Below are 21,687 nucleotides of genomic sequence, written 5' to 3'. Positions count from 1 at the left end.
CTGTGCAAGCAATTGCTGTTGTATTCATTTCTATGTTTCGGAGAATCTCGCTGTGTCACGTCGCCTTACCTCACCCAGCTGCGTCTCAACTTGCGTCCGATCTTAAGCAATTATCCAAACTCATTTGCACAATGGTCTCCATGGTTCCTTATAACTCAATAACCGATCGTTTCGATAAGGTCCTTTCCACCAACGTACAGTCAACCATTCGAGTTCAAGGAAAGTGAGATTTTAGTCTCGTGAGATATTTATCCAGTGATGTTCAGGGTCAGCAGGTTCTACTTGGACCAGTATATTTTTATCTTAAGCAGCCCACTAAGGAACTATTATTTTTTTTTAGCCTATAAAACAAAAATGCGAATACCAATTAAGTTACATATAGAAGTGTCATTACTCCTACACGCCCTCATTAAGTATTTTCAAATATATTTTTCTATATACGCCTTCACGGATTTTTACATATGTGTGAAATAATCAGTCCTAAATAATTCAATGATTTAGTATTAATATAAGCCATGAATTACTTGAAAAACATATAGCTGTCACGTTTATTATTATTAGGTTTAGTTTTATACGTATTATATCAAGCTACGTTTATAAATAAATAATAGATACATATAATAATTTTTTTTTTATTATTACAAATATTCTAGTAGAATGCGGAATAGAGAAAAGAGAAGTTTCCATACCTAGACAGCTAAAAGCGGTCGGGACAAACGTGATATTGTGCTACTGATAAGAGCCCGACCCGAATAGATAAGAGATATAGGTCATGATGCTGCGGGGACCAGTGGCCAGGTCAATGAGATTCCGCTAGCTCTCTCAGACAATATCTTTTCTAAACTAGTGATAGGGATCTCGGATGAGATACTGTGGGGCGGTAGCATTATCGTTAACGTCGTGTATTTATAAAGAACTTGGTATAAATCCAAAATTAGTAGGTTTTTATCATATTGCTTTAAGAATTTGTAACACTCATCCGAGAAGTTAATGTAATGTCAGCTGATAATCTTCGGGACTAAATATTTCCAGATATAGAAAATTTGATTCCAAATAACTTTGCTTAAAATAGTATAAAAAAATACATTCCAATTTGAAATTTTTATTGTTGCATTATTTTATGAAATATCAGTATAGAAGGGCAGAGATGCAAAATAATATCATATCTCTTGAACAAGGACGTCTATGGATTTAGCTCCTTTCTCTGCATAATTTCTTAACATACCTTGTTTACTGAAGACTAGTAAAATGCTTATGCACGTACCAATATACAAGTTATGATGAAATTAAAAAATTTCTTGGAAATTAGTTTTGTCATGATTATTTCACTGTAAGCGAAATATAGATTGATGATTTTATTTGTTTAATTTTGCTGTACTTTTAGGTAAATATTAATTGTTTTGTGATATTCTTATTTATTAGATTCTTTCACGAATGACAAATCAATGTCTAAACGAAACAATGATTTCATAGTTAAAACGCAAGAAATATAAAAAAAATTGAATTTCGTACAGGATAACCTCAAAATATACGATTTCGTGATGCAACTTCAAAACTTACAATTTCGTTCAATATAAAACTATTGTCATTAGAACGTCCTCTTCATGATTCGAATTTTTGAAGAGGTTTAATTTAATTTATTGTAATTATATTTATAATTTATAAAAAATTGTTTATTATATACTATTATTGTATATCTTTTTTTATGATTATGATATGTGTAATGTAAATATGTCCGATTACGGATTGATAAGTATGCTGTGTGAGATGGCAACCTAATGTATTTAGGCAGCATAGATGAATAAATAAAGTATTTCTCTCTTCTCGCTCTAGGGAACAAAACGAGTACGTATATGCAATTGGCCCAAAACTCCGGTCTCTACTTGGATTCAATGAAAGAAAGAACTGTTTTAATATTAAGTTTAACTCACGAATTGGGAACCACAAAACCTAATGTATTTATATAACTTATTAATGTATATTAATATTATTATATGCATAATTTTAATTATTCTTGTTAATTTTTTTTAACAAGCTCTCCCGCAGTTTCACCGCGATAAATTTGGAATACACGTTTCATATACATAATGAATAATGTAATAGATCTGGTTTAATAAAATCTAATAATGTAGAAAATAAAACGATTACTAACTATAAAAAATCGAACATTACTAAAAGTTGACTCAAGCTTTATTACACATAAAGAATTGACATTTAGAAAGTTCAAAACATATGCATTACGGAGATAATTAATCTGGTTGCAGAGTTTTTGTTTTACTGTCAATAGGTGTAGAGAGGGATCCCTTAATGACAGAGTTTCTAAGTATACCACATTTCTGATTTATGGTTACTATATCTAAAGTTTTTCGCTTGTAAAAATACTAATAAAGGGATAATAACGTAATTAACTCATTATTTTTTTTGCCTTGTAATTGATCTCAATTTTATTTCAGATTATAATTTTTTTTGCCACTGCTGGATTATTCTTAATAGGCTTGTTCCAACAACAACTTTTTACAGTCAAAAGTGGTTGTTGGAACAAACCTAATATGTCTACGACAGCTTTCACTTGTTTTCTTAACTAACACCACAAATCTGAACCTACTAACCCCAATATCGGGCGGGAGGTATCGATAACCAGTACTATCTAGGTTGTTCCATTAATTGACCCCAAATATGTCGATTTTAGATCAATGATTCGATAAGAAAATGGTTAAGGAATTGAAATGAATTCGATATAGAATTTTATTTCCATCTAAATTGACCCAATAAATATAAAACGCTATAAAAATTTAATGAATATACGTTAAAATTACGTTCCGTTTAGGGTATATTATGGGATAAAAGAATTAACTATTAATTCTAGAATTCTAAGAATTGAGTAATATTGATATTTGTTGATATGATCCAATTCAATTTTTTTAATTGATATATAATTGATATTTTATCAATTAATGGGTGAAGTTATAAAAAAGATTTGTGCTTATAATGAAAGTTGTTTGAAGCGCATATTTAATTATTCGACTTGAATTTATGCACTTGTCATCAAATGAGGTTCTGGTAGTTAAGTATTCAAGTATTTAACCCCTTCTAATGACCACGCCCTCGGAGCTCAAGTTTAAGTTGAGGTTAATGGGAACAACCACCATTGTAATTTAAACTGATACAGAAGGCAGTCAGTGGTTGGCTCCTGTTTCTCAGCTACGTCCAGATAGTATATCATAAGGCTCACATTTTTTGTATCACTTTTTTTTTTGTTCACTGGCACCCTTCGATTTGCTCCAAAAAGAGTAGGACATAGCACCTCTATGCCTCTAAACTTCTAAATGATGTTTTTTTTTAGAGATTAGATTTATTAATAGGCTGAGTTTCTGGTGACTAATTAAATATCCGAGTTTTCATTTGTTTTTTTGCAATTCCAATATGAATAAATATACGCCACAACAGTATTAACCTAATTATGCATATTTATTTCGAGCATCTAAGTTCGTTAAACTTATGATTTGCTTCCTCCATCTGAGTAAAGACTATGTACTGTTTTCAAACATACTCTAGTTGATAATAGATATCTCTGTACGGGACGCGCCAAGGTTTTACATAGTTACTATGTTGTGTAATATTGAGTAAATTACCTATTGCATATCCAAATGAATGGATTCTTCTTTGGGCTAATTGATCTAGACCCATATACTTTAAGTACGATTTTGCAGAATGGTTTTGGTTCGCGCAGTTTCAATTTCAAAAGGCCTTCAATGAAGCCTCGTGACCTGCGTAGAAGGGACTGTAATATCTTCAATTTATTGCGAAAACATTGAGACCATAAGTTTGAGTAATTATTCAATGAACTGGGATATATGATCATGTGATTTCACATCTAAGGATTATTTTCTGTGGGAGTAGGTGAAGTCAGTAGTCCATGCTAATAAATAACAGATGTTGGACCACTTGTAAGAGAACATTGGCCAATTGGCCACTTCTCGATGAAGTGGTCAAAAAATGGTATTCCAGACTGTACTTCATTCGAGAAAGTCTCACCCCTTATGCCAGAAATCAATATAAACATTAATGGCATAACATTATTTTTATATTTCTTATTTCATTTTAAAATTGTATACCCGCCAAAAAATATTATATGTTGTTTTATTTCCTTATTATAAAGGATATTATTTATTTACTTGAAAAAATAACAAAGAAAGATAAATTTAGAAGCTATCCCACGGTAATTTTACTAGCTCACGTGACCAAACTCTAGTGCCGCTATTTTAAGATAAGCTAAAGAGACTCGAGGTACTTTAGAGGCTACTTTAAATAGACCGGTCAGGTCAGCTTGCTCTTCAGGTTTCTTTAGCAAATTGTTTATACAAACAAGAACTCTCCATACTATTCTTAGAAGTACTAAGTTTAATTTCTAATTAAATATCTTTCTGCTCATTCAGATATTCATTTATCTCTATGTATTAACACATTAAGTATATATAGTTGTACTAATATTTTTTTCAAAGACAGCATTCAATCAAAACTTTAGTGTAGTTTTTCGTAGTCACTTCGTCCGAATACTCAGCTGTGATTGGTTAAACTGGTTTTTCAAAATCGTGTTTGAAGAGCTTGTGATGGTTTTTTTCATTAAGAAGCCCTGTATTTTAGACATGATTTTTGACTGTTTATTTAACGAAAGAGCTCTTAGTATTCGATAGACGATGAAACCACCAGGCTGAACTTTAGTAAAAAAAAAAAAAAAATACGTACTGTTTGTTTCAGATCAACTCGTACAATAAGGGGAATTATTACGGTCGTGCAAATTTTTGAATTCCAGCTTTTGACCGAAGCACACAGTTTTAAGATCCTCAGAGTCCAAATAACTAGGTCTTACAAAAAAAGGCCTGTATATGTGTGCGTGTATGTGAACATCTCAAAAACGAGAAGTAGTATAAAACTGGAATTACAAATTTAACGCGGAATATACCCTCCTTAAGATGTTACGTCTACTATTTCGTTAAAATCGACTGGCCGTAAGTACCACTCAGTAGAATCAGTTTTTCACATTTTATTTTTAAAATGGTTCTAACGAGTTTTAATTTAACTGACTCACAAATATATTCTATGAGGATTCTACATTACTGTCGACTTTACTTTGTATATATAAATAAAAATATGATAATTCCATTAAGTTAAAAAATGAAATAATACGATTTTCCTTTCAATACGCTCGCCTCTCGAATCCAAAAGGAAAAGCGCCTATTCGCGCTGAAGAGGGATAATTTTCAAAGCCATTAGGCTCTTAAACGCTACGGAGTTAGAAACTGGGTGATTAAATGCTATAACAGAAGGACCCTCAGTCCGGCGGAGGGAATGAAATTAGCTGACTGGCTTTAATGAAATGAGGGCTGGTGATTGGTTGTCAGCCCTTGAGCTATCGATTATGTCACCGAAGGGCGGCAAATCAAAAATTTCAATTTAAAAAAGGACACGGTTTGCAATTTGTCAGGTCCTCTGCCCCTAGGGCACACTGTGATTAAAACTTGTTTTATTCAACATCGTTGCAATTTATTATGGTTTGATGACGTTGGGTTGTTTTTTTTATTCTTGAAAGTGTATTTTTCCAAAAAAAATAACAATTAATCGTTAAATTTAATCTAAAAAAAACTTGACAGACGCGTGTGAGTTGAATTAAATCCTCGATAATACTGCTATACTACATCTTATAGTTGCGTCCTTGGTACAGGTTTATCGAAAATCTTATTTAGGCTACGAACTTGACATAAACAAGATTTTAGAAGTTTGTAGTCAAGGTTCAGATAATCCCTTTCGTTAACTTTCAGGGCCCCATTTCATGATGAAAGCTAATAGCATAAGATCAGAAATACAAGTGCAGAAACTACGGTAATAATTTTTGTTATATGATGGAGACGACTATTTGTATTAAAGGAGTATTAGTCCGTAAATACAGGTCTACAAACTTCAAATTACAACTACTAATACTTTTTATTTAATTGTGGAGACGACTATAAGTGATGTAGAGTTAAAAAGTATAAAACGGCATTGTACTAGTCAGTGCACTTGTACCGAGTACAAATTACAAAACTATCTAACGGAAGATTATTAGTTGACCATATATTATCTATTGTCTAGAGATATAGAGAAAAAAATCAGATGAATAATGGCTTAAAAAAAAAAAGCAAATAAAATAAATCGTAATCTAATAAAAATAATGAATAGTTTCTCTACTAGTTTTTGAACTTTGATTGCCTATTATCTTCCTATAATCAATTCAAAAGTAATCGTATTAGTTTCACTCATAAATGTGATTGTAATCATATTTGATATGATGTTTAATATCATGCGTTACAAGGATTGTTTGTGAAGACCAGATAGCTGGTATAGGCGAGGGTTCCTGAGTGCTTGGCTGTGGCGGCACACTCCCTTAATGGAGAGTGGCCGTTGTAACAGAGAGTTAAGGCCTCGCTTTAGCAATCTTATAACTGTTCGAATCAGTCTTGGGCAGATTGAATTTTATTTCGTGACGGACCCACGGAATGAACACTGGACTCCCTACTCTTGTTAGAATAGTTTGGTTACTAGTAGATAAACCCTTCCACCTCGTATTTTAGAAATGATCACGTGGGGGTAAACAAAAAAATGGAGAACCAAAATTTAAAAAATAAATAAAAAAGTATTAGTGGGAACTTGTAAATTATGAATTAATTTATGCAACAAGATAAGGTTTCAAGTTAAAAATACTTTTTTTTTAACAGTAACTAATCTTTCTCAAAATAAGAAAATAATCACAGAATTGAATCTGTAGACTAGTAAAACAACATTGCCTGTTTTTTTTTTTTTTTTTTTTTTTTTTTTATGGTTTATTTTTAATTATAAATCTTTCTTATTTATCGAGAAATAAGTATTCCCCTTCACCAAAAACATTAAAGTTTCAAGATATGTAGCATCCAACATACACAAAAAAAGAGATCCTCTCATCCTCCATTCCGAAATATTTTCCGATACAGACCTTCTTGGCTGGTTTATTTTCAATTTGACCTGAAGTCATAGGTCACCTCGGGGTGATCTATAGAACCCGACATCCTCCATTTCGATTTTAATTGGCTGCCGATTATAGACTTTATATCACGACCGTTTGAGGAGGTAGAGTGAAAATATGAAATGTCATCATCATAAAGACTTCAAAATAAAGAAACAAACGAATAAAAAATAAATTACTATCTCATTTTGTAACGGGCCTTTAAATTGAATATAGCTTACGCTATAAAATACAGTACTTGTATGTATATATTAGTTTATTATTTTGAAATAGAAGTAATAATTTTTTCTCACGGTTATAAATTGGTCAATGATGAATATTCATAATGTATAGTCCGAATGAAAACTAGTGTAATAATAGTAACAGAACCATATTTAAATTATATTAAAAAACATAATTTTAAAATATGAACCTAGTGTATAGTTTGTGTTTTATTTATAATGGTAAAGAGGTACTAGGTAATATAAATAATCTCTCAATATCGGTGTGGGTTGAAGTCCTTTCCCAAACCAATATTGAGAGATTCTCAATTTTCTACATCTTGTGACTCCATATACTGTAAATGTAATGCTTATGATCTGGTTCTTCTTCAAATTCGAAATTCTTTCTTGTTCTTGAATTATTTCAAAAATTGTTTGTTTATACAAACCAATTTAGATAAATTTTTCCTATAGTATTGTTTTACTTTTTCTAAAAAAATAGAATATACTTTGACACCTGGTATATAGTTATTACTAAAATACTCCATAGTTTTGTCCAACAAAAAAATTACATGTCCATGTATAGTTCCAAAAGATATTTTGATTTTTTTAAAAATATAACCTTCTATAAAATTAAGATTCTTGATTTTCAAAAATTTCGTTTAGTTTAATTAGATGTCAATTCTAGTATTTTATCGGTTATAAAAAATTGACTACTAAAAATAAATAGTAATTTAATTTATTTATAATTGTATATCCGCCTGTTGTTCATTGCAACAGTTATTATTATATATATCTTATTCAATAAAGTAAAAACTAGTTGTATATGTTTAATTCGTTCTAAATTTGGCTAAATATAGTGAAATTCTATTTACATAATTATGTAATTTACATATATGTCTAGATCGTATCCAGTAGGACTAATCAGGTTGATATATTGATAATTAGCCTGGTATCTGTAACTAGGCACTATTTTGAAGAAATGGGATTCTATTCATAATTAACACAATGATTCGTTAGATTAAACATGCTTGTAGACGATCGCTAATTACATAATTAAAAATTGGAGATAATATAATTTTAGGTTTATTCATATATCAATGAGCATACTATGGTTTATCATGATCATTTTGAACCGCGTATACTTTATAGAGAGAAATAGATTTTTATCAATAAGATCCTTCTACATCCTAATTTGACCAGGAATTTATTGTAAATATGTAATAATAATAAGATAAATATTTAACTATATATTAATATCATTATAAATAATATTATATTTTAATATTACTTAAAAATTGAATTATATGCTTTTAACTTACTTCATGTTGTGTGTTGCTGTTACCACCATATTTACTCGCTCGCAAGCAACTGTACATTCCTCTGAAACAATAAATAATGATATGTTAATTAGATTCTGTGTGAGTTCATATTTAAATTAAACTTGTTAATAAAATAAACCTTGTTCCATTTTATGATGATTTATTTTTCTGTATTGTTAAGAGTGATTTTATTATTTCTTCATTCCTAATTTTATTCTTTAATGTTAATATGAAAATATATAGAGTTAATTTCATCTTGAAGTAAAAACTTAAAATATTCTTAATAGAATATTACTTTTATTTGTTTATACCCATTATAATTTATTATTTATTTCCATTCAAAAATGTTTTAGATGAGAATCTGAGATATACATGTATTTAAATTTATTCGTTTCAAAAAGAAATGTCAAACATGGCCTAATATCCGGTGTTGACAGCCTTTGTAAACGTACACTCTACCATAGTAACAACCACAAACTGTCACTACAGACAGTTCGAAACTAGGAATACCTCAAGGCTGCAGTCATGGTCTTATGCTCTTTGTTATAAAATGATAAAAGAAAAGTTAAAACATTTTCAATGATTTGGGTTCATAATTGATTAGGACGTTTGGAAGAGAGCAATAAACTATTTGGCGGATTTAATTTCTAACTCCTAACATAATGATAGTTGCTTGAGATAAATGATGTACCCATTCATAGAGGTCGAATAAAAACCTCCGATGAATAACGATTCCTTTTCTACCTAGAAGGGAATCTGTCGAAGAAACATAGAAGAGACTTAATCCGTAAAAGGAGGAACAGTCCATCAAAGATGGTTGTTATGAATGAACATAATATACTAGTCTATTTGTCAAAATTTGTTTTTTGATCATTTTGTACTATTCTGAATTTTCATCGATGGAATATAAAAGGGCAACATAAAGATGAAAATAGTGCTCTGAAATAAAAAGCAAAAAAGCATTGAAAAATTACACAGGAAAGATTGTTTGCTGCAGACTGTAGCAATCTATGTAATTACTATAGGTTGTAGCAAGGAAGTAATCTATGTTCAGAATACTCGCTCAACCTCCAGGTTTTCTCTCTAACTATTATAGTTCACTTGACAGGATTTAGGTGTGCCACAGCTGGGACAATGGGAGTATAAAAAAAAATGTAGTATAAAAAAAAATGTAGTATAAAAAAAAGTAATATAAAAAAATCAACGTGCTATTTATTTTATGAAATTATTTCTTTCCCATAGGTCCTTTTTTTAATTTACACTCGACATTTTGGAGCCTTTCTCTCATCTAAAGGTTTATTGGGATGTTTGAAATGTGTAAAATATCATTAGTTTACGCCTAAAAATTAATTGTTTGAACTTATCAACATCTGTGATATAGGTTTTCTTTATAGTTTTCCCTATAACTTAAACAAATTATTAATATTAACATTAATTTACAAAGAAATTCCATTAACTCAGACAAGGTGCTGAAACTTTGAATGTAAATGATAAGGATAAAGAATCAGTAAGGAAAAAGTAATTTCATAAAATATATAATATATCTAGAAAAAAATTAATACAATTATTTTGAAATTAAAATTGAAATATTAATATTCATTTAGTTTTATTTAATATACAATTATTAATTATTAACATTTTTCAGGTAAGTGACCCTTCAGTTTCTCACGTTGATTTCAACTGACTAATAACATTTCTGAGGTAATGTTTTCCCTAATTTAAATTTTGAGACCTATGATAAAATATTATCACTTTATATAAAATAGTGAATATTTAATACTTTTATATATTTTTATTTATTTGTTTAATACCAGATCGGCCTGGTGGACCTTACATGGTTAATGTAAGAAGTACATTTTTTTTTTTTAACAATTGACTATGGGGAGGTATAGGTATATATATATTCTTAATAAAAGATCAAAGAAATGTTAATAACGAAAACAACGACATTTATGGATTTTACAAAATAAATAATTGTATAATAAATAAATACATTTTTATATAAACTAAACCATTTTTTAGTCTATAATTTCAATTTGTTAATATAACCTTTACGTTTTGTAATTGGTTACATAAAATTTGATTGAAAATTCGTGATTTATAGATACTTATTTTTTACCTCCTTAAAGATAAGTTGCTTCACAGCTTAGTAATATATTTTTTATAGAAGATACATCATCAGTGGAAACCCCTGAAGTAAAAAAAGAAATAATCTTTATAAATTAAATTTCAGCTGAGTCATTTGAATAGTAATGATTGTAAATTACAGGTGAGGTAATGATGAGTTTGATAATGGCACATCCGCCATGACGCAAGAGTAATCTTTTTGTCCCTTTGATGATGATCCCGTGGTGGGGGGGCATTTAATTTAACAGGATATTTAACCTGCTCTGGTAATGCTCACGTAATCCATTATGTAATTATACATTTTTTTTAGCTTTCACCTTGAATTTCACAAGGTCAAAAACTCCCTTAATTCGTTGTTCAATTGGATTCAATGTTTGGAAAATAATTTTGTGTTTACTAAATTGACAAAATAAGGATATCCATTTAGATAGTTATTCGAGACGTGTATTCGTTTACTATTCAAGAATATATAGCTTTAGTATCAGAGAAAAATAATTTTAAAATACGATTAAAGCTATACAACACTGGTTGAATTAAGGCATGCCTCTAACGCATACCATGGACTTCAAAACCAGATTAGTAATTTATTATGTGAATTTATTATATAAATTTTGGTGGTTACTTCAACCTTCAGCATATAGTCGTCTCTTTCATGTGTTTTTACTTTCACTAACCTAAATATTCTATTTATAATAAGGGAAAGTATTGCGTTCGTGAAAAATGTCGAATGCCACTTTTCAATAGAAATATATGTTTTGATGTCCATTAAGTGCAAAAACCCTAGTCTCGCAAAATGGTCTGTGAGTGAAGAGCCTAGCCCAAAAACGAAAATTCGTATAAAACTGAAATTACACATTTAAGGCACATGTCTGGGATGTGACAACAGCTTTTCCCATAAAATTAACTGACCGAAAGTGCTACTTTATTGATTTGATATTTAACATTTTCTCAAAAGCGACTCCAACTATTTTGATTAAACTCACCATGTCAATGTAGATTCCAACATTCTTTAATGTTGGCTAGGTCTTATCATCGTCGAAATCGTATGACTGGACTTAAATAACGAATTTTTAAAAAAATAAGCAGTTTTCATTGTTAGCAATAATAAACACTATATAAATAAAAAATATTAAAGAATTGTATGCATAGATAATGGAGAAAAAAATAAATATCCTATTCTAAAGGGAAAAGCCGAGACACTTCTTTTTCTTTGGTTAAACCGTTGTATTCTTGGCAGAAATAAAATTTATATTTGTTATTTACACTTCGACGTATCTTAAAATACAAAATTATCATAGCAGATAATTAAAACATTTTTGTTCATGATGCCTTCACAATTATAGCGATAACTTCAACAAGTACACTTATTTATTCAAAATTAGTGGATGTATATATTGTGGTAAGTGAAACTTGTTTACCAGCTAAAAAAACAAGAACTAGAGTGAGAAAGCATGAAATTCTCAGTTTTTTTTCCCCTGTCTCTTTTATCACTCTATTTTATTTTCTGAATATTTCTTTTCTTTTTTTTACTATTATTTTTCCAGATTTCTATTCCGTACGTTATTGTCTACATCTCAAGGTTAACAACTTGCCTTTTGAAAGTAAAATCTAGGGGACAAGGCGCTGTTAAAATAGTGTTTTCCGTATGCATAACCAGTTGACGAAATCTACTGAAATGTATTTTACACTAATTTTTAACTTCCTTCCAGTTTAAGGCCATACCGGACTTGCGTTTTCATGTAGATGTGTCGACGAAAATACGTTCACGCATGCACAAGTGTAAGTAATCTAAGGAAGCTGATAAAATCTATATGGGACAAAGTAGTTATCGACCTGAACTATCTCTAAACATTTTATTGAAATCGGATTAATGGTCAGATCGATTATGGCCGAATAATAAATTGACAAATTCAAAATAAATTGAAAATAATTTATTTAATTTTCCTGCTATCTTGCCACGGATTATTTATTAATATTACTATTAGTCATAGTAATTTACGATCAATATTTATTGTTGTTGATTTTATGATAATTATTCTGAAATGAATCCTATAAGTGTTGTACGTTCGTTACTAAGAACTTCTCTTCACTACCATTCAAACGGCTCATATCGTTAAGATAATGATGATAAATCCATGTTGTGTCATTTGTTACAGGGACAAGGCAATTAATTGCAGATTTCGTTTATCTCTACTACGGGAAGTCTTTAGATATCTTAATCTCTTCTTTGTTATATCTTTTTTCTTGTTTTATTGCTCATGTTTTTACTAAATATAAAAAATGTTAAAAAATTATAGAATTTTCTACGCAAAACTTAGTTTTTTATTATGCTTTCTGATTTTTTTTATTACTAGAGAGAAAAAAAAGGTAATAGAAATAAAATTAAGTTAATACAAACGATGTAAAACTTTTCGTGAAATAATATTTGCTTAGTCTTTACATAATTAGGAAGGATTGATTAGAAAATGAAAGAAAAATTATGTACAAATTGTGGAAAATTATGTTCAAGAACTTCACTAACTTAACCTAGTTAAAAAAAAAAAATTACCAATATTCCAAAACAAATACCTCAGAATTATAAACATTTACTCATATTACATAGCGATAACTAAGATTCAGAATTAAATAAAAACACCGGTAAAGAATTGATAAACAAATTGACTCATAATTTCTTTTAATATTGCCCTAATTCCTTAAACTCTTTAATGACTGTAACAGGAAATAATCTAAAAACAATATAGTACATACAAATATAAGTTAATTAAACATATATTGTTGTTAAAATAATTAATAGTTTTATTCTATTTTGTGTTACTTTTTTTTATTTCAATTTATTTTGTACCAAAGTATAAAATGTAGCGTTTGAGGATATATCCCGAAACAATGCTATGATTATTGTACATATTTATAAACTGAAAATTCTTATATAAAAAACCTAATTAAAACAAATTCAGGAAATTTGTCGATTTATTAATTTTTTATCGTGAACAATAACTATATTTTAATCATTTTAACTTAAACTAGTTTTCTCGCCCTCATACATATATCTATATACTAACTAATAACTGCAAGCTTTATGAAAAAGAAAAAATATAATTTGTAGAAAAACTATAAAACGTACCTCGAGATGTCTCTCTCCTATTCACCAGATCCCAGACTGGCAAACCATTTGTGTAGAGAAGGGCGATATCTACAACCACAATCTATGCATTTCGGCGAAAGATATGGCGTTTACCCTTGCTATCGTTGATGCGATAGATTTCGGTTAAGTTATTCTTAAATTATTATCTGTTTTTATTTTATATTAAAGAAAACATATATTTTACTTAGTTTTACAATTTGGTGAAAAATAGAGCGATGAAAGAAAACATCTTTGAAGTATAATTAAAAAAAAACCAGATCGTTTGACGTTTTTTACACCAATATATGTTTAGTTCGATTATGTTTGTATGTATAGAACGTTATTCTTGTACAATTTTATACTGCGTTAATTAGGCCCGTACATGGGTGTTTAGTGAAGCTCCACAATAACTGACTTATAATAGGGTACCAATTTATTTTGATTTTTTATTAAAATATTGTAACATTTTGTTCATTATTTTCCTCATATTTTATAATTTTAAATTAATGTGCTGGTTGAATAAGTTTATTGTCTCTTATTAACAATGTTTTCTTGTGTTCGTAAGGACTAACCAATTTATAAAGTTCTTCCACTTATTTATATATGCTCAGATGTTTAGTTGGTTCAAGAAATTGAGAAAGTTTATAAGGGATGAAAACTAAAATATTTAAAACTGCTTGCAATGGAGGCAAATGGATTTATTTATAATATTAAAAGATAGTTAAATGCTTTTATGATTTAAAAGTTTGATGATTTAATAGTTTAATATTAAAACTTTGAATGAACCGTCCAATTTAATTTAAATTTTTATAGTTTCATTAAAATTTAACTGCAGGAAATATTTATAGAGGGTGGAAGAAAAAAGAGAAAAATCTCGGACCCATAGTGGTCCATTACCCCACTTTTATGGTGTTGTTTCTTGTTGCAAACATCCATGAAAAGCACCTCCAGCCCTGTCTAATGATGTATGATGCAGTGCATAAGTATATTATTTTAGGGAAAATACAATAAAAAACGTCCAATTAGAGTATATTTTATTTATTCAGTCTAGAAGATTACTACTACTCTTTGTATAATAAAACAATACTTTCGGTAATAATCACTAATTTTAGCAGTATATTCGGTCAAATAACTAAATAAACAATAAGGGATTGAGAAACCTACAATATTTTCCAATGCTGCATTAAAAATTTAAATAACCCTTTTAAAATTCCAGAGGAAATATATCAAGTTGCCTGCACAATGGCTGGAGGGTTCCTATGTAGCTTCCAGTAAATCTTATTTCCTAAGAGCTGTTTATTGGAAGAGATAGCTAAATGGAGTAGACAGCACAATGGCTAACCTATAATTGCTAATACCAGAGCCTCTGATGAACGTTAAATATCAAGTAGTGATCTTTGCCGCATCGTGATCCGGGATTTCTTCACGGCATGCGGTCTTCGGTGTTCTTCCTTCTTGCAACATCCAGGAGATTGTATCTGAGAATGTGGAGGATTCGTGAACAGCACTGCCGCTAGAAACTTCCTTTGAATACAAATACTTATGAAATCATGACTAGTAAACCTCTAAAATTATGTCTTATTCGTTTATTTTATTCTATTTGGTGCCGAAAAGAAAGAGGAATCCGGGTACAGACGCATATATAATATAAATCTGACTAAGTTTTGTTCGGATAATATTTTCTTACAACACAGTAAGATGCATTAAGTTGTTAGTTGGTCACATTTAAATTTTTTAACTCAGGTAGGACAGGTTTGTAAAAATCCTTAGAAACTAGATATGCAATAATTATAATAAAATACGTTTTCTCATTCAATATATATGACGGGAATCATCCTAAATGGATGATGATGTGGTAGGATATACATTAAAGCGAACGCTCCCTAGATCAACCTAATAATTTGCTGCCCTATAGCTTATCTGAGACTTATTGTCCAATTGAGACTTTCGTGGAAATATACAATCTCTCTTAATTTCGGTTCACACAAATATACTTTGGACCAACAGAAACTTTGTATAGCTTGTGACGGAACGGCATTGGAGGATTATTTTCATACCTTGTCAAGTTGTCCCACGTTCTGAGAGAACAGAGCTCAAACTTGAATTAGTTATTTATTTTATATAACCTAAAATTTTAAACGTAGATTACAATACTTATATTTTCAATAGGATGTGTATTTTTTGTTCTTTGATAATGTTAAATATACAGTAACGTTTTTGTTTGTTTTCCCTTATTTTTTTTTTTTTTTAATTGCGAGAAATGGTAGCATCATGCACAGCTAAGTTGTAGTGTTTACTATCAATTAATGTAAATGATTTTCAATATGTTATTCTTGTAGAATATTTAACAATATTGATATATGTAACCATGTATATATGAACTAGCGAACAAAACAAATAAACATTTTATTATCATTCAATTTATGAGGGGTTTGGATAACATTGGTGTAATTAAGTTTGTTTTCAGGACGATATCTAGGTCTCAAGGACCTATAATTTATTTATCTTGTATTTTGGCCTTTTGAACTAATGTATTTAATTTTTTTTTTGGTTGTATAATCCAATTTCATATACATAAATAATTACAAATTACAGCCTTAGTCAGCTGTTACTTCAGTGTCAGCTGACTGACGAGATCAGCTGTTCGAATGTATATAAAGAGATGTACCGAACCCAATAAAGATAGTATGTTACAGCAGTTCAAACGTGTTAGATCTTATTCCTTCTTCTCTTTTTTGACATTTTGCTTTCGTCGATACTTAACTTACAGTAATAAATATATCATATTGAACGTATGATTTTACGTGAAATTTGAAAATAATTGTAACTCGGACCGATAGACTGAATAAATATATTTTAATAAGCAATATATTTTTGTAATTTTTCTACACTTTTTATTAGGATATTTCAGTTACATTTATTAAAAATAATTGTCTTATACGCTGCATCGGAGATCATTAAAAAGTGCTGGAGGGTAGATTTCATTGTTGTTTTGTACACAGAACAATACCATGAGTGTAATGGAGGTAGTGTCATAACACCTTCGTGGTTTTTAATTTTTGCAAGGTTATATATGTTTATAATTGTTATTTCCTTAAATAACTTACTTATGTTAATATAATTTACCATTGTAGCTTTGGGTATTTAGTTTTAAATCTGGTTTTATACAAACGAAATCTGTAGAAATGGTCTGGAAGTTTTCTCGAGGAAACAGGTTTTACGACTACCAACACAACTTATAGGTATGAATTACATAAAAAATAATGTTTTGAGACCTTATGCCTGAAACATGATAATAATTGAAAATTAATTAATTAAATTTTAAGTATACTGAAAACTTCTTTATATGAAGAATAATTCTTCGTTTCGTAATAAAAAAAAAAAAATCGTTCCTAAGGAAGTTTATGATGGGAACAATCTCATATTCTGAGTGTGAAATTACTCACTGATATATAAAAAAAAGAAATAGAAAACTTTTCTGAATGGGACAGGACATTAAGGAAAGAATGATATAAGAATAAAAAACGAATTATATTAATTTTATTTGTTCGCTTCCTAGCAGAAGTAGTGAAAGTGGTTAAACGGGATCTTCTGCATTCCTGCCTCCAGTTACGTCAGGAACACGTAGCCGGACCTATGCTGTCTTGTCGCGGTTATTTTTGTATTGATCTAGAGATCGGCTGGGAAGGATTGCTTCGTTCATATAGTTTTATTAATATATTTTAATGGGTTACAGATTCTATTTTAATTTTTAGTATGATTTTTTCAGCACTAACTAATCTCCGGAAAACTCCTGCAATAAAAAACATTCTATTCAGGTATTGTTAAAAAAGACCTCACCACTAAAAAAAATATTAAAATTTTTCAAAATAAATTCACTAACTACTGATCTTTCAGTACGTCCCATACAGCATTTTTATGAAATGTTGCTTTTTAAAAAGCTATATCTCGAAAACTATTTAACGCAAATAACTCTATTAGGGCTCACATTTTTAGCAAATTTACTCTTCTTTAAATGACGTTCTCTTAGGTTTTCTTGTGTTGTTCCTACTTTTTGAGATAGAGTGCTCCGAATGAAAAATTAGTTTTTTTTTTATTGCTTTAAAACAGTCGCCATATTTTATTCTCCCTACCTATACTTGACAGACTCATCAATTTTGACTAGTAATTATACATAGTTTTCATTAAAGTAATCAAAAATTGGGGTGAGATAACTGCCTTTTTTTTCTCATCTTGGGCTTTTGTACTATATCTAGCTAAATAATAAATGGACCTTTATTTTCAAAAAGCACTGAGTGAATAATTTTTTTTTTATAAAACGACTTGTAGACAGCAAGAGGACTTGAATGCAGGTAGGAAGGGACCATAACGGATTGTCAGGGAACTCGGCCTCTGTTGTGCTGGACAAATTTCTAGGAATGTCTCAGTAAAATAAATCAGAAACACACGTGTATCAAACAAGAGTATTTGCAATTAAACATTTACATAAGGAAGGAAATTTTAAAAATTTGTTTTTTACTAATTTTAGATGCTATGCAGGATCTAGACGTTTGTCACTTAATAAAATCTAAGACTTGTACAAATGTTTGGTAAACAAAGGGAGCAACAGGCGTCAGTATCCACACGCTTGTTTTTTTTATTTCTGCTATTACAAAATAAAAGCAGGCTAAATCAAAGGAAACATAAATATGATCAATGTAGGATGTAGATGATAAAAAAATCATTTTAATAGTACTGTATAATCTGTAAATTCGACCTTTGTTCTAAAATCTTTATCAGAAACTTTTTAATTTAATTACCTAAACATACAATTTATGCATAAATATATATTTGTGCTATATTAAAACAAAAATAAACTGCTAAAGTTAATTAACAAGATTTGAAACAATGTATTTAAACCGAATCATTAGAATTTTTAAATATAAAATCTTAAACAAGAGTTAATTATTAAATTCAAAGGTTGGAGAAATTCTTTAATTAATTAAAACGCGAAGAGCACAAATATTCATCTATTAGAAGTTCTAAAATTTGGAAGTTTTCAGATTTATTTTTGTTTATCTTTAACACGAAGGTAGGATTCGTTTGCAATGAACACTCTTTGTGATTGTTGCACATAGTTTTTAAATTGTTGACGAATTTAAAATGCGGTACCGTCATTGATGGATTCCCTGCCATGGAACTCGAGCGAGACGAAAATTTACATTATACAACCTAACCATTAAAGCAAGAAACATGCGAGGGTTAGTGTAATGTGATTTTGAAATACACATTAAATTATTAAAGTGGATCTTAAAATAGTCATCGTTACAAGGTTGTATTTTATTTTATTTTTAAGTCATTTTATTTTAAGTTATTTTTTGCGTTACCATTTGGTATTATGCAATAATAAAGTAATTACTGATTAAATGTTATTAATAAAGCCTATCAAGAACATTTTATTTAAGCTTAAAGAACGATATGAACGTGATTATAAAATGAAGAAACCCGAAAATGAGGTGCTTGGAGATGCTAATGACCCAAGACCTAAGAAGAAGACCTCCAAAAGAGCTAAAGGTGAAGCCTGTTAGAGTTGGTTAGGGTCAGCTGTTCAGGGCTATTCTGTCAGCAACCTTCATTATGCCGTAATCTAGGGGTTTGCTCTAGGCGGTAATCGAGTTTAGGCTCCTCTCCTAGGGATTTATTAATTTAAATTACCTTAAATAGATGAAAATTATTTACATTAAATTACAAACTCAGCTAAACGACTGACAAAATTTAAACTAAGTTCCTCGGCGACGTCAATATTTTACATTGGTTTATAATCTAATTGCTGGCAGTCTGAGGAACATTTATTTCAGCTAGTTGGCTCAATTGCTATTTTTTTCTGTTTCTTGTTTGTAGTTTATTTTTTAAAATCTGAAAAACTTTTAATAAAAGCTGCATTTTTGTTTATATCTATGCGCATTATTTTATAATTCTTATTGAAGATTAATATAATACAAGCTGCCACAATCAATGGCAAAAATAATAAAGCACCTTCTCAGACATTTTAAGGGGAAAGATTTCGATACGCCCCTCCGAATTCGACAATGCCATTGGCACCTTAAAAATTAAAAGCTTTCCAGGGACAGACGGTATTATGAACGAAATGATCATAAAGTTATCAGTAAAATAAAAAAAGAGACTCCTCAGACTTTTCAATACCAGCTGGAACGAAGGCGAAATCCTCCCAATCTGGAAGGAAGGAGCCCATTTTCAAAACCTAAAAAACGAGCTCTCCAACTTCAGGCCTATTACTCTATTATGCTGTCATGGCAAGCTTATGGAAGATTAGTAAATAAGAGAATAACCTGGTGTTTGGGAAAAAATCGAATTAATAACTCCTGAGAAAGCAGGATTTAGAAATTATAGATCTACGGAAGGTTGCTTATATTACCCAGAAAATTGACGATGGTTTCCAAAATCGGGAGCATACGGTTACTGTCAGGATAGACACAGAAAAAGCTTTTGGACATGTCTGGACAGAGGGCCTAGTGCTCTAAATGGCTATCATAAAAAGTGAGGCATTCACCTGAAGTTGCTAATGGCCAGAGACCACTCTATAGCAGGAGTTGGCAACATTTATAGCACAAAAAATATATTTTCCCCGATGGTTAACAATGCATTAAGAATTTCAATTTAAAGATTAGAATTTATTCGTTTTTTATTGAAGATCTGCTGGATATATTCGTGTAGGTTGGTAATTTCATTTGTTTGAAAATTGCTGCTTGTCATGCAGAAATATTTATCATGCAAAATAAGGTAATGAAAACCAAGTTATTTTAGTACTGTGAAGTCACGACTTAGGAAAGGAAGGTCGTATGTAAAGTTGACGAAATAGTTTCAAAGCTATTGTCTATTCGCGTGTGTATATCTCTCCTTCATCGCAGAAACTTTTATAATCCAATCAAAATAGTCTGTCCTTTGTATAGTTACTTCGCAAAACAAGTAAAATATTACACTCTGGAATTCACTCCCAATAACTGATTTTTCGAAAATTAGTTGTTAAATTGAGCACTTTTATTTTTAGAAATGGCTGTTAATCTTTATATTGTGTACCTCAAGATCACTCTGGCAATAAAAGTATGATACCTGCATTTAGTGACTCAGCTTTAGCCGAATTATTGATGCCTTCTACCCATATAATATTTTATTTATTTTAACATATATCCTAGACGTTGTATTTTTTTCTTTATTAACTTTTAATCATTAAAGCACAGACAGGGCATTTTAGATTGATTTAAGTTCATTGACATGAATTTTTATGTTATATACACATCAACATATGTGCATAAATATGTACTATGTGCATAAATACATTTTTAACATAAATATCAAAAATTAAATATAAACAAATTAAAACTGGGATATTTCAGCTTAAAAAAAGTTTTAAAATACAGTATATAACTTTTTAATGCTATAAGAAAATTTTAAAAATATAATAAATACATTTGATTGGGCCGCCAGTAGCTCAGTAGTTAAGACACAGTCTTGTCAATTTGAAGTTTATTGGCGGTGCCGGTTCGAATCCGGCCTCGGGCGTTGACTTTTTCATTGAGTGGCGGTCCCACAAAATGAACTTTGACCCCCACTTTGTCCACCAACCAAAGTCAAGGTCCACTTTGACCCCCAACCATAGTTAGGCAATATAGGATAGGACTCCAAAGTCTTGGCAGAAAAAAATACATTTAATTGTATTGGTTATTTTAATTCTCCATCTTCACCTTTCTTATCAATAAGATTGCTAATGAGAGAAGCATCGTTAAGTTAAGTTTGGTCGATCAATCGATTTGTACCAACCAAACGATTGTTTCCATCCATATGAGCTTTGGAAAGAACATCGACCCCCGGTGCCCAACGTGC

At 30.0% G+C, this 21,687-nt stretch overlaps 1 protein-coding gene across 5 annotated transcripts in view; it reads right to left on the bottom strand.

Annotated features, from left to right (window-relative positions):
• Nucleotides 1-21,687, bottom strand: part of LOC106679546 (supervillin) — a 394,230-nt gene that overhangs the window by 308,296 nt on the left and 64,247 nt on the right. For all 5 annotated transcript variants that reach the window (XM_014418761.2, XM_014418757.2, XM_014418760.2 and 2 more), the window contains exon 2: nt 8,559-8,619. In XM_014418761.2, the coding sequence (XP_014274247.1) occupies nt 8,559-8,587 (29 nt within the window). In that variant the 5' untranslated portion in view covers nt 8,588-8,619. The remainder of the gene's footprint in view (nt 1-8,558; nt 8,620-21,687) is intronic.

The sequence above is a fragment of the Halyomorpha halys genome, unplaced genomic scaffold (genome assembly GCF_000696795.3).
Source record: "Halyomorpha halys isolate HHAL.00 unplaced genomic scaffold, Hhal_1.1 Scaffold208.1, whole genome shotgun sequence".
Lineage (NCBI taxonomy): Eukaryota > Metazoa > Arthropoda > Insecta > Hemiptera > Pentatomidae > Halyomorpha > Halyomorpha halys.
This window is presented reverse-complemented; position numbering and strand designations above follow the sequence as displayed.